The sequence below is a fragment of the Salvelinus alpinus genome, chromosome 21, assembly GCF_045679555.1.
Source record: "Salvelinus alpinus chromosome 21, SLU_Salpinus.1, whole genome shotgun sequence".
Taxonomy (NCBI): domain Eukaryota; kingdom Metazoa; phylum Chordata; class Actinopteri; order Salmoniformes; family Salmonidae; genus Salvelinus; species Salvelinus alpinus.
In genome coordinates this window covers 47,966,655-47,981,919 of record NC_092106.1, presented here as the reverse complement: position 1 = coordinate 47,981,919, position 15,265 = coordinate 47,966,655, and the positions used below count along the sequence as shown (strand labels likewise).

The window sequence follows — 15,265 nt, the reverse complement described above, 5'->3', positions numbered from 1 at the left end:
AGCCTCCTCCATGTATATCTCACTAGGTCAGGGTATTTAAGCCTCCTCCATGTATATCTCACTAGGTCAGGGTATTTAAGCCTCCTCCATGTATATCTCACTAGGTCAGGGTATTTAAGCCTCCTCCATGTATATCTCACTAGGTCAGGGTATTTAAGCCTCCATATATCCACTAGCACCATCATATCCATGATATTCATGATTTCCTTAAGTGCATGATGGTTTTAGTTTTGTATTGTGATTTCCTTTACGGTCCATAGAGGTATTTAAAACCGTATTATAATCTCCCACCGTAATAATAGTATTTTATTGCTTGTCGGTTTGATCAATTATTATATATATATATTCAGAGAACCATGGATCATCATTATTTGGACTGTGTAGATTAATGAGCCAAATCTGTTTATGGTTCAATAACATATTTAAAAGAATCCATCTACCTTGCAGATCTGTTTGGACAGTTTGCACATTCGGATCAAAATTATTGTTAATCAATATCATCACCCCATTTGAGTTTCTTTGCACATAGAAGAAGTATATTTCACCCTCCCAGTCCTTTTTCCACTCAACTTCATCTAAAATTGTTGACTTAGTTTCTTGTAAACAATAGATTATTATATTCCTTCCTCTTTTAGCCAGGTAAATACTGATCGTCTTTTCTTATTATCAAGTTATTGGCTATACTTATTTCACAATTTTACCATAATGAGATACACGTTTCAATGTTATTTATCATAATATACGTTTGTTAAACTTATCATTAAAAAGTGTCCATATAGCTGTACCATGCACTGCTACAGAGTAAACCTCCAACTGTTCTCCGTTACCCACTGCCCACCCAGAACCCCAAGGCCCCCCAGAGACCGGGACCCATCAATTGAAAAGAGCACACTATGTCACCTACAGAACAGAAGCAGATCAACAGCCAAATACATCTCCAACACCGTCACCTCTATTATACTGCATATGGTTATTTATGGTGGTGGAAGCATCATGCTGTGGGGATGTTTTTCAGAGGCAGGGATTGGGAGACTAGTCAGGATCGAGGGAAAGATTAATGGAGCAAAGTACAGAGAGATCCTTGATGAAAACCTGCTCCAGAGCGCTCAGGACCTCAGACTGGGGTGAAGGTTCACCTTCCAACAAGACAATGACCCTAAGCACACAGCCAAGATAACGCAGGAGTGGCTTCAGGACAAGTCTCTTAATGTCCTTGAGTGGCCCAGCCAGAGCCCGGACTTGAACCCAATCGTACGTCTCTGGAGAGACCTGAAAAGAGCTGTGCAGCGACGCTCCCCATCCAACCTAACAGAGCTTGATAGGATCTGCAGAGAAGAATGGGAGAAACTCCTCAAATACAGGTTTGACAAGTTTGTAGCGTCATACCCAAGAAAACTTGAGGCTGTAATCGCTGTCAAAAGTGCTTCAACAAAGTACTGAGTAAAAGGTCTGAATACTTATGTAAATGTGATATTTCATTTTTTTTTTTTTTATGAATTTGCGAAAATCTTTGTCATTATGGGGTATTGTGTGTAGATTGATGAAGATTTTATTATTTATTTTCTAGAAATGTTATCAACCAGATACTTTTAGACTTTTACTCAAGTAGTATTTTACTGGGTGACTTTCACTTTTACTTGAGTCATTTTCTATTAAAATATCTTTACTTTTACTCAAGTATGACAGTTCGGTACAATGCTTATCATCACCTTCCCCACTACCTAGTCATTACTGATAACCTTGTATTGGAAATGACTGACTGGCTGTGGTCATTATCAATGGCCAGTTCAGCTTACATCTCCCGTTGAGTCCCACATGGCATCCTACAACCCTATACCTTATACAGAGCCCTGTGGTCAAAAGTAGTGAACTATACAGGGAATAGGGTGCCATTTGGGACACAGGCTTCATCGCTGTCTCAGTCAGATGTGACATGACATGTGTTAACGACCTCAGTACCTCGCCCAGACAGTCTGGCAGGAGAACAAGCAGAGCCCTACAACTCCTTGGGCGTCCTGATTGGCAGCCTATTTTCTAGAGCAGGGATGGGCAACAGGTGAGCGCCCCCCCCCCCCCCTACATTTTCAAGCTAACAAGGGGTGTGCTTTTTGACCTTTACAAGGTGTATGCCACATACCCCCTCTATTCGAGGTGATAAGGATTGGTTTGATTATGATGATGGATGATGACAATGGTAATGACGATGGTAATGATAATGATGACGACGATGGTAATGGTGATGACGAGGGTAATGATAATGATGACGACGATGGTAATGGTGATGACGAGGGTAATGATAATGATGACGATGATGGTAATGGTGATGACGATGGTAATGACGAGGGTAATGATAATGATGACGACGATGGTAATGGTGATGACGAGGGTAATGATAATGATGACGACGATGGTAATGGTGATGACGATGGTAATGATAATGATGACGACGATGGTAATGGTGATGACGATGGTAATGATGACGATGGTAATGGTGATGATGATGATGACGATGGTAATGATCATGACGATGGTAATGGTAATGATGATGATGATGGTAATGATGATGACTGAGGTAACGGTAATGGTGATGGTAATAGGGATGACGATGGTAACGGTAATGATGATGACGGTGGTAATGGTAATGATGACGACGATGGTAATGATGATGACTGAGGTAACGGTAATGGTGATGGTAATAGGGATGACGGTGGTAACGGTAATGATGATGACGGTGGTAATGGTAATGATGACGACGATGGTAATGATGACGACGTTAGTAATGATGATTTTCGATGATGACGATGGTAATGCTGCTGGCGATGGTAATGATGATGACGGTGGTAATGATGAAAGTCTTAATGACGATAATGATCCTGTATCTCTCTGTACAGGTGAAACAGATCATGGAGGAGGCAGTGACTAAGAAGTTTGTCCATGAAGACAGCAGCCACATCATCGGCCTGTGCAGTAAGTACACACACACACACACACACACACACACACACACACACACACACACACACACACACACACACACACACACACACACACACACACACACACACACACACACACACACACACACATACACATACACACTCCCTCTCCGAGAGCTCCTCAGCTGATAATGTAGTGAGTCAGGGTGAAGGACAGTATTTGACGTCACCTGTGTCGCTGACTGTGCTGGCGCAGCAATGGAAAGTTAATAATCACACCGGAGTCAATGGAAACTAATTTTAGAGGTTCCCTGGTTGTACAACATGTACTTTCTCTGAGAAAGACAGATGTGTGTGTTTGTGTGTGTGTGTGTGTGTGTGTGTGTGTGTGTGTGTGTGTGTGTGTGTGTGTGTGTGTGTGTGTGTGTGTGTGTGTGTGTGTGTGTGTGTGTGTGTGTGTGTGTGGCCTCCGTAACGCAGTCAGTATTTTCTGGAAGGACTTCCAGTGGAGTGGAGTGGTTTACATAGTTTCCGGCTGGATGGCTGAGCTGGCGAGTTGGTGACTCACACCTTGAGGACTGAATTTGCTCACACCACACCGGGGGTGGTGGTGGTGGTGGTGGGGGGAGGGGGGGGGGGGGGCTGTATATCTTCCCCTGTGTGTGTGTAGTGCAGTGTTATATCGTCCTCGGGGTCAGGACAGAGCCGTAGAGTTACGACCAGGGTTCATACACACTATGTAGGGTGTTATTTTGAGAAGGAGAAAGATAGATATACCTGGGTCTGGGAATATGACAACCAGGGAACAGTCTGGTGATTGAACTGTCAGTGTCTGGCTGTAATTATAGCCATTTAAAGGTGCAATCTGCAGTTGTAACATACATTTTTGGGACTTATATATTAATGATATTTACCCGTTGATCCTTGAAGAATATAACTTATAAATGCCTCATGAGTTCAGTTCAACTGTCCCCCTCCACGAGAACCCAAAATATAAGCTGGTTTTACTTCAATGTTTGCAAACAATGTAATTTGTAAACAAACACTGTATGGTTGCAAATATAATTTTGATTAGGCTTGGGCGGTATTCAGATTGTCATACCTTCATACCGACCTTGTGCCATCCCGGGATGTTTGGTAGTTACCGGCACTGAACACAAGGAGAGGTATTTTCAAACCTCACTGAGTCTCTGTAAACCGAAGGTTAGCAATGCTAACAAGTATATGTAAAATCCCATAGAGAATGCTAGGTAAATACTAACGAGCGCATTGCGAACATTTTATACAGTTTCTGACATAAACTATTTGCAGGACAGACATCCTAGCTCTTAACGTTATACAAGTAACTCAAAAATGCTACTCACAGTTTGCTGCACTCACACAAAACTAATATTAGACGGCAGGCTCTTGATCCGGGAGGGGATTCTTGATTTAGCAAGACGCTAACAAGCTAGATAGCTAACTACTGTTAGTACAACTGCAGAGCGTTTAGCACATTTTAGACAGTTAACTTAATAGTTATAAGATAGCTAGCTGTCAAACGTTACGTTTAATACTGTAATTTGATCACCTGGCGCGTGCTGCACGACAGTGACTCACAGGAAATGAAGAATGCAATCTGCTTTATCTCCTAATGTATTTTACAAGTTGACTGCAGGTATTTACCTAAAAAGTAGCTAAAAAATAATAATATACACATCAAAGAAAATAGTTGAAACAGTATTGACAGTATTGAAAAACCTTCCTGTGGCTATTTCCAAATATCCCAGTATACGGTATACCGCCCAAGCCTAATTTTGATATCGTGGATGGTCAGTCCTTGCATCCATAGCGCTATGAATTTGAGAGTGGTTACATTTCTCCAGCCCCATCCCTCAGCTGTTTACCGAAACAGTGGCGGGATGTCCGCTTTGTTATTGTTTGAACTGCGGATTGTCCCTTTAAAGATAGAGACGGTGCAGTACAGATAATGCTGTCGTGGCAGCTGGCGCTAGCGAGGAGCGAGGACATCCTTTGTACATCGTTAATGTGATAAATACTATTAATTTGTCTGACACCGCTTTTAAGATGATCTGTTACACACAGCAGCATGTGAATCATATCTTTGTCTGTATAGGAGCTGGCCAGATGGACCCGTATTCCCTCAGGGATATGGTGCATTTTGGGACACAGACTATGAGAGCTGGCCAAATGGAGCCGTATTCCCTCAGGGATAGGGTGCATTTTGGGACACAGACTATGAGAGCTGGCCAGATGGAGCCGTATTCCCTCAGGGATAGGGTTCATTTTGGGACACATACTATGAGAGCTGGCCAAATGGAGCCGTATTCCCTCAGGGATAGGGTGCATTTTGGGACACAGACTATGAGAGCTGGCCAGATGGAGCCGTATTCCCTCAGGGATAGGGTGCGTTTTGGGACACAGCCTATGAGAGCTGGCCAAATGGAGCCGTATTCCTTCAGGGATAGGGTGCATTTTGGGACACGGACTATGAGAGCTGGCCAGATGGAGCCGTATTCCCTCAGGGATAGGGTGCATTTTGGGACACAGGCTATGAGAGCTGACCAAATGGAGCCGTATTCCCTCAGGGATAGGGTGCATTTTGGGACACAGACTATGAGAGCTGGCCAGATGGAGCCGTATTCCCTCAGGGATAGGGTGCATTTTGGGACACAGGCTATGAGAGCTGGCCAGATGGAGCCGTATTCCCTCAGGGATAGGGTGCATTTTGGGACACAGGCTATGAGAGCTGACCAAATGGAGCCGTATTCCCTCAGGGATAGGGTGCATTTTGGGACATGCTATGAGAGCTGGCCAAATGGAGCCGTATTCCCTCAGGGATAGGGTGCATTTTGGGACACATACTATGAGAGCTGACCAAATGGAGCCGTATTCCCTCAGGGATAGGGTGCATTTTGGGACACATACTATGAGAGCTGGCCAAATGGAGCCGGATTCCCTCAGGGATAGGGTGCATTTTGGGACACATACTATGAGAGCTGACCAAATGGAGCCGTATTCCCTCAGGGATAGGGTGCATTTTGGGACACAGACTATGAGAGCTGGCCAAATGGAGCCGTATTCCCTCAGGGACAGGGTGCATTTTGGGACACAGACTATGAGAGCTGGCCAAATGGAGCCGTATTCCCTCAGGGACAGGGTGCATTTTGGGACACAGACTATGAGAGCTGGCCAAATGGAGCCGTATTCCCTCAGGGACAGGGTGCATTTTGGGACACAGACTATGAGAGCTGGCCAAATGGAGCCGTATTCCTTCAGGGATAGGGTGCATTTTGGGACACAGACTATGAGAGCTGGCCAAATGGAGCCGTATTCCCTCAGGGATAGGGTGCATTTTGGGACACAGACTATGAGAGCTGGCCAAATGGAGCCATATTCCCTCAGGGATAGGGTGCATTTTGGGACACAGGCTATGAGAGCTGGCCAGATGGAGCCGTATTCCCTCAGGGATAGGGTGCATTTTGGGACACAGACTATGAGAGCTGGCCAAATGGAGCCGTATTCCCTCAGGGATAGGGTGCATTTTGGGACACAGACTATGAGAGCTGGCCAGATGGAGCCGTATTCCCTCAGGGATAGGGTGCATTTTGGGACACAGACTATGAGAGCTGGCCAAATGGAGCCGTATTCCCTCAGGGATAGGGTGCATTTTGGGACACAGGCTATGAGAGCTGGCCAGATGGAGCCGTATTCCCTCAGGGATAGGGTGCATTTTGGGACACAGCCTATGAGAGCTGGCCAGATGGAGCCGTATTCCCTCAGGGATAGGGTGCATTTTGGGACACAGACTATGAGAGCTGGCCAAACACAGCCCTGTTCCTTACATGTCAAAAAAGAATACATTTCTTACCAATATGTTATCAGTCCCTTCAAGTGCTCCCACTACTTATCTGAAAATTCAACTTGGGTTATTTATACATTTGTGTTACGTATAAGTTTGCCTCCTTTATCACATGTTATGTAGGCTACAGTCCTACGTTATGTTACGCCCCTATGTTTTCTGAACCTCTTTAGAAAAGTTTCACTTTGTTCTGTATATGTTTGCGTTACGTAGCTAGAGACTAGAGTTTCTGGTAAAGAAGGAGCCAGTGGTCCACATTTCCGTCTAGTTAAACAAGCTGTGGGCCGTTTGGAGGGTCAGCCAACGCAGGCGGGGGTGTCTTAGCTCCTAACTCCTAGCCTACGGACCAACGGATCGATGGGAAAAATTACCATCCTCCTCCTGAATCACTTGGGCTCTGTCTAAAATGGCACCCTACTCCCTATTATAGGCTCTTGTCAAAAGTAGTGCACTATATAGGGGAACAGGGTGCATTTGGGACTCACCCTAGCATATTATGTCAAAAGTGAGCTGCTTGGCTGCGGATGGTGTGGGGGCGAGGGGAGGAGATGAGGGGAAGTTGGGCTGCAATTAGCATTTCAATATTTTACAGTGCCGGGAATATGGTAAATAATGGTCGGAAGTGCAAAGGGCATTTAAGGCTTTGCTTTTTTAATTTTGTTGTCTGGCATAATGGCATAATTAGGCCAACCTTGTGGGATAGTGTACTATGTGTGTGTGTGTGTCTGTGTGCAAAGAATGTGTGTGTGGTTAATATACTGTTAATACACTGAGTGTACAAAACATTAGGAACACCTATTTCCATGACAAATTGACCAGGTCAATCCAGTTGAAAGCTATGATCTCTTATTGATGTCACCGATTAAATCCACTTCAATCAGTGTAGATGAAGGGGAGGAGACAGGTTAAAGAAGGATTTTTAAGCATTGAGACAACTGAGACATGGATTGTGTATGTGTGCCAATCAGAGGGTGAATGAACAAGACAAAATATTTAAGTGCCGTTGAACAGGGTATGGTAGTAGGTACCAGGCACACCGGTTTGTTTCAAGAACTGCAACGCTGCTGGGTTTTTCACACTCAACAGTTTCCCGTGTGTATCAAGAATGGTCCACCACCCAAAGGACATGCAACCAACTTGACACACAACTGTGGGAAGCGTTGAGTCAACATGGGCCAGCATCCCTGCGGAACGCTTTCGACACCTTGTAGAGTCCATGTCCCGACGAATTGAGTCTGTTCTGAGGGCAAAGGGGGCGTGCAACTCAATATTAGGAAGGTGTTCCTAATGTTTTGGACACTCAGTCTAAGTAGGTATACCACAGCAGTGGGCAGGGTTGGGTAAGTTACTTTCTAAATTAAATCTGTTACAGTTACTAGTTACCTGTCCAAAATTGTAATCAGTAACATAACTTTTGGATTACCCAAACTCAGTAACGTAATCTGATTACATTCCGTTACTTTTAGATTACTTTCCCTTTAAGAGGCATTAGAAGAAGACAAAAGTGTATGTTACCCATTGAACGACATCCTATTGCAGGAAACATCACTGTAGAGAGAGGACTACCACACTCTTTTTGTCTGCCTCCTTCTCTTTGTCACGTCACAATTTTGTGTCCAACCCATGGGCTAGAAAATAAACGGTTCTGCCCTTGAAGGGACTTTCTGTTATACAAACATAAAATAACACTGGCAAGTCAATACAGGAAGTAGAAATACATAATATACACAAACGCCATCGTTACTCGTAAAGTATAAGGCTAGATATAGGTCTACTAGATCTGTTGGTGTTCAGAAGTGGCACCTTCCAGGCTTTCCTCCTGAACAGAACACCTGTATCTATTCTATTCTATTTCCTCCTGAACAGAACACCTGTATCTATTCTATTCTATTTCCTCCTGAACAGAACACCTGTATCTATTCTATTCTATTTCCTCCTGAACAGAACACCTGTATCTATTATATTCTATTTCCTCCTGAACAGAACACCTGTATCTATTATATTCTATTTCCTCCTGAACAGAACGCCTGTATCTATTCTATTCTATTTCCTCCTGAACAGAACATCTGTATCTATTATATTCTATTTCCTCCTGAACAGAACATCTGTATCTATTATATTCTATTTCCTCCTGAACAGAACATCTGTATCTATTATATTCTATTTCCTCCTGAACAGAACATCTGTATCTATTCTATTCTATTTCCTCCTGAACAGAACACCTGTATCTATTCTATTCTATTTCCTCCTAACAGAACATCTGTATCTATTCTATTCTATTTCCTCCTGAACAGAACATCTGTATCTATTATATTCTATTTCCTCCTGAACAGAACATCTGTATCTATTCTATTCTATTTCCTCCTGAACATAACATCTGTATCTATTATATTCTATTTCCTCCTGAACAGAACATCTGTATCTATTCTATTCTATTTCCTCCTGAACAGAACACCTGTATCTATTCTATTCTATTTCCTCCTAACAGAACATCTGTATCTATTCTATTCTATTTCCTCCTGAACAGAACATCTGTATCTATTATATTCTATTTCCTCCTGAACAGAACATCTGTATCTATTCTATTCTATTTCCTCCTGAACATAACATCTGTATCTATTATATTCTATTTCCTCCTGAACAGAACACCTGTATCTATTATATTCTATTTCCTCCTGAACAGAACATCTGTATCTATTATATTCTATTTCCTCCTGAACATAACATCTGTATCTATTATATTCTATTTCCTCCTGAACAGAACACCTGTATCTATTATATTCTATTTCCTCCTGAACAGAACATCTGTATCTATTCTATTCTATTTCCTCCTGAACAGAACACCTGTATCTATTATATTCTATTTCCTCCTGAACAGAACATCTGTATCTATTATATTCTATTTCCTCCTGAACAGAACACCTGTATCTATTATATTCTATTTCCTCCCGAACAGAACACCTGTATCTATTATATTCTATTTCCTCCTGAACAGAACATCTGTATCTATTATATTCTATTTCCTCCTGAACAGAACACCTGTATCTATTATATTCTATTTCCTCCTGAACAGAACATCTGTATCTATTATATTCTATTTCCTCCTGAACAGAACATCTGTATCTATTATATTCTATTTCCTCCTGAACAGAACATCTGTATCTATTCTATTCTATTTCCTCCTGAACAGAACATCTGTATCTATTCTATTCTGCCTGCCTGTGTGTGTGTCTGTGCCTCTGTGTGTGTGTATGTGTGTCTGTGCCTCTGTGTGTGTGTATGTGTGTCTGTTTGCTTCAGTGAATGGAGATGAGGTGCAGCAGCTGCTGTGAATGATTGCAGTCTGACTGACAGACCCTTACATAATACACACTAATTGTTGCACAACTTCTAAGGACTCTCTAAAAACCATCTGCATAAGGACTCTCTACAATGCCTCTGCAGAAGGACTCTCTACAATGCCTCTGCAGAAGGACTCTCTACAATGCCTCTGCAGAAGGACTCTACAATGCCTCTGCAGAAGGACTCTCTACAATGCCTCTGCAGAAGGACTCTACAATGCCTCTGCAGAAGGACTCTCTACAATGCCTCTGCAGAAGTACTCTCTACAATGCCTCTGCAGAAGGACTCTCTACAATGCCTCTGCAGAAGGACTCTCTACAATGCCTCTGCAGAAGGACTCTACAATGCCTCTGCAGAAGGACTCTCTACAATGCCTCTGCAGAAGGACTCTCTACAATGCCTCTGCAGAAGGACTCTCTACAATGCCTCTGCAGAAGGACTCTCTACAATGCCTCTGCAGAAGGACTCTCTACAATGCCTCTGCAGAAGGACTCTCTACAATGCCTCTGCAGAAGGACTCTCTACAATGCCTCTGCAGAAGGACTCTCTACAATGCCTCTGCAGAAGGACTCTCTACAATGCCTCTGCAGAAGGACTCTCTACAATGCCTCTGCAGAAGGACTCTCTACAATGCCTCTGCAGAAAGACTCTACAATGCCTCTGCAGAAGGACTCTACAATACCTCTGCAGAAGGACTCTACAATGCCTCTGCAGAAGGACTCTCTACAATGCCTCTGCAGAAGGACTCTCTACAATGCCTCTGCAGAAGGACTCTACAATGCCTCTGCAGAAGGACTCTCTACAATGCCTGCAGAAGGACTCTCTACAATGCCTCTGCAGAAGGACTCTCTACAATGCCTCTGCAGAAGGACTCTCTACAATGCCTCTGCAGAAGGACTCTCTACAATGCCTCTGCAGAAGGACTCTCTACAATGCCTCTGCAAGAAGGACTCTCTACAATGCCTCTGCAGAAGGACTCTCTACAATGCCTGCAGAAGGACTCTACAATGCCTCTGCAGAAGGACTCTCTACAATGCCTCTGCAGAAGGACTCTCTACAATGCCTCAGCAGAAGGACTCTCTACAATGCCTGCAGAAGGACTCTACAATGCCTCTGCAGAAGGACTCTCTACAATGCCTCTGCAGAAGGACTCTCTACAATGCCTCTGCAGAAGGACTCTACAATGCCTCTGCAGAAGGACTCTCTACAATGCCTCTGCAGAAGGACTCTCTACAATGCCTCTGCAGAAGGACTCTCTACAATGCCTCTGCAGAAGGACTCTCTACAATGCCTCTGCAGAAGGACTCTCTACAATGTTTCTGCAGAAGGACTCTATACAATGCCTCTGCAGAAGGACTCTCTACAATGTTTCTGCAGAAGGACTCTATACAATGCCTCTGCAGAAGGACTCTCTACAATGCCTCTGCAGAAGGACTCTCTACAAGGCCTCTGCATTACAAATAGTGCCATTACATAGCAAATAGGGTGCCATTTTTTGGGTACAGATAACAAGAAAAGAGTAATCCCATTGTGATACATGGAGGAAGCCGTTGTATTTTATTGTACGCGTTTTGTGGATTAAATGCGAGATGGTAATGGAGGATAGTTGACTAAAATAGATAAGTCACAGTATTGAACAATGAGTGAAACGAATGGATGGCAAAAGACGAGAGGCTGTACTTCTCGGTTATGACCTCATAGTGCTGATGTCATTGGTTAGGTAGTTGGTTATATGGCGATTAGATGAATGCGTGTGTGTGTGTGTGTCATTCATTGTCTATGTTGGCGCCTGACTGAATAAAGTTAAATAAAGGTCTTGAACCTTTTAAAATGGACAATAAGCTTGTTCTTCCTGTTCCTCTTCGACAGCTCGGGTGTTTCATGGACACAGGGTATAGACAGAGTTGAGTTACTTTAGCCATGTGTGTGTGTGTGTGTGCGTTTGTGTGTGTGTGTGCGTTTGTGTGTGTTTGTGTGTGTGTGTGTGTGTGTGTGCGTTTGTGTGCGTTTGTGTGTCTGTTTGCCGGTGAATAGTACTAATTGAGAGTGACGAGTCACCGGAGACTATAGAGGAGCTTCAGCTATTCATATTTCACACACACACACACACACACACACACACACACACACACACACACACACACACACACACACACACACACACACACACACACACACACACACACACACACACACACACACACACACACACACACACACAGACAGGCTAATTGAGAATGATGCCAGCTGGAAGCCACTGGAGACCAGGGAGAAGCTTCAGGTATTCCACTGATTATAGCTGGTCTCCATGACAACTCGGCTATCCTCCACACAGACATGTGTAATCTGCACCCTGTGGAACAGAATAACATGCTCACACACACACAAATAGATGCACACACACACACTTATATAACACGGCAGTCACGTCTCTGTCGGTGGTCCTGGTTGAGTTTTATTCCAGGAGACGTGTTGTGGTGTCCTGGTCGGAGCTAACTGACTTTTATTCCAGGAGACGTGGTGTCCTGGTCAGAGCTAACGCTAGCTATGTGTTGTGGTGCCCTGGTCAGAGCTAACGCTCGCTACGTGTTGTGGTGCCCTGGTCAGAGCTAACGCTAGCTACGTGTTGTGGTGTCCTGGTCAGAGCTAACGCTCGCTACGTGTTGTGGTGCCCTGGTCAGAGCTAACGCTAGCTACGTGTTGTGGTGTCCTGGTCAGAGCTAACGCTAGCTACGTGTTGTGGTGCCCTGGTCAGAGCTGACGCTCGCTACGTGTTGTGGTGCCCTGTTTAGAGCTAACGCTCGCTACGTGTTGTGGTGTCCTGGTCAGAGCTAACGCTAGCTACGTGTTGTGGTGCCCTGGTCAGAGCTAACGCTAGCTACGTGTTGTGGTGCCCTGGTCAGAGCTAACGCTAGCTACGTGTTGTGGTGTCCTGGTCAGAGCTAACGCTAGCTACGTGTTGTGGTGCCCTGGTCAGAGCTGACGCTCGCTACGTGTTGTGGTGCCCTGGTCAGAGCTAACGCTCGCTACGTGTTGTGGTGTCCTGGTCAGAGCTAACGCTAGCTACGTGTTGTGGTGCCCTGGTCGGAGCTAACGCTCGCTACGTGTTGTGGTGCCCTGGTCGGAGCTAACGCTAGCTACGTGTTGTGGTGCCCTGGTCGGAGCTAACGCTCGCTACGTGTTGTGGTGCCCTGGTCGGAGCTAACGCTCGCTACGTGTTGTGGTGCCCTGGTCAGAGCTAACGCTAGCTATGTGTTGTGGTGCCCTGGTCGGAGCTAACGCTCGCTACGTGTTGTGGTGCCCTGGTCGGAGCTAACGCTCGCTACGTGTTGTGGTGTCCTGGTCGGAGCTAACGCTAGCTACGTGTTGTGGTGCCCTGGTCGGAGCTAACGCTAGCTACGTGTTGTGGTGCCCTGGTCGGAGCTAACGCTCGCTACGTGTTGTGGTGCCCTGGTCGGAGCTAACGCTCGCTACGTGTTGTGGTGCCCTGGTCAGAGCTAACGCTAGCTATGTGTTGTGGTGCCCTGGTCGGAGCTAACGCTCGCTACGTGTTGTGGTGCCCTGGTCGGAGCTAACGCTCGCTACGTGTTGTGGTGTCCTGGTCAGAGCTAACGCTAGCTACGTGTTGTGGTGCCCTGGTCGGAGCTAACGCTAGCTACGTGTTGTGGTGTCCTGGTCAGAGCTAACGCTAGCTATGTGTTGTGGTGCCCTGGTCGGAGCTAACGCTCGCTACGTGTTGTGGTGCCCTGGTCGGAGCTAACGCTCGCTACGTGTTGTGGTGTCCTGGTCAGAGCTAACGCTAGCTACGTGTTGTGGTGCCCTGGTCGGAGCTAACGCTAGCTACGTGTTGTGGTGCCCTGGTCGGAGCTAACGCTCGCTACGTGTTGTGGTGCCCTGGTCGGAGCTAACGCTCGCTACGTGTTGTGGTGCCCTGGTCAGAGCTAACGCTAGCTATGTGTTGTGGTGCCCTGGTCGGAGCTAACGCTCGCTACGTGTTGTGGTGCCCTGGTCGGAGCTAACGCTCGCTACGTGTTGTGGTGTCCTGGTCAGAGCTAACGCTAGCTACGTGTTGTGGTGTCCTGGTCGGAGCTAACGCTAGCTACGTGTTGTGGTGTCCTGGTCAGAGCTAACGCTAGCTACGTGTTGTGGTGTCCTGGTCGGAGCTAACGCTAGCTACGTGTTGTGGTGCCCTGGTCGGAGCTAACGCTAGCTACGTGTTGTGGTGCCCTGGTCGGAGCTAACGCTAGCTACGTGTTGTGGTGCCCTGGTCGGAGCTAACGCTAGCTACGTGTTGTGGTGCCCTGGTCGGAGCAAACTGAGTTTTATTCCAGGAGACTTGTTGTGGTGTCCTGGTCGGAGCTAACGCTAGCTACGTGTTGTGGTGCCCCTGGTCAGAGCTAACTGAGTTTTATTCCAGGAGACTTGTTGTGGTGTCCTGGTCGGAGCTAACGCTAGCTACGTGTTGTGGTGCCCTGGTCAGAGCTAACGCTCGCTACGTGTTGTGGTGCCCTGGTCAGAGCTAACGCTAGCTACGTGTTGTGGTGCCCTGGTCGGAGCTAACGCTAGCTACGTGTTGTGGTGTCCTGGTCGGAGCTAACGCTAGCTACTGCTTCATTGGTATGTGTGTGTTTGCGGCAGTAGGTTTTATGGTATTGTCTGTATGTATGTGTTGTCGTGCCTGCCATGCAATTTATTGTGTGTGTGTGTGTGTATCTATGTGTGTGTGTGTCTGTAAGTGTGTGTTTGAGTGTGCATGCAGAGACAGCAGAGGATTCTCTGACAGAATGTTATGCTCCATGCCCCTATAGCTAGCAGCGTGACACATCCTCTTAGTTCAAACATTACAACTACATCACTGATGTTGATGGAAGACCAATACCGTTAGCGTCAATGCTAGATGACAGGTGGTAACCGCCATTGTGTCTGTAGCTCGATTAGCATGATTAGCTAACAGCTAAGACTAGCATTAGCGTCAGTGCTAGTCTAGACAGATTAGGAACCCAGTGGGAGGCTGTTAGCATGATTAGCTAACAGCTAAGACTAGCATTAGCGTCACTGCTAGTCTAGACAGATTAGGAACCCAGTGGGAGGCTGTTAGCATGATTAGCTAACAGCTAAGACTAGC

General features: G+C 45.6%; 1 protein-coding gene across 2 annotated transcripts in view; it reads left to right on the top strand.

The window, feature by feature from the left end:
• The window catches only part of LOC139548400 (small G protein signaling modulator 2-like), a 189,585-nt gene that overhangs the window by 25,406 nt on the left and 148,914 nt on the right, over nt 1–15,265 (top strand). For both annotated transcript variants that reach the window (XM_071358074.1, XM_071358075.1), the window contains exon 2: nt 2,892–2,967. In XM_071358074.1, the coding sequence (XP_071214175.1) occupies nt 2,892–2,967 (76 nt within the window). The remainder of the gene's footprint in view (nt 1–2,891; nt 2,968–15,265) is intronic.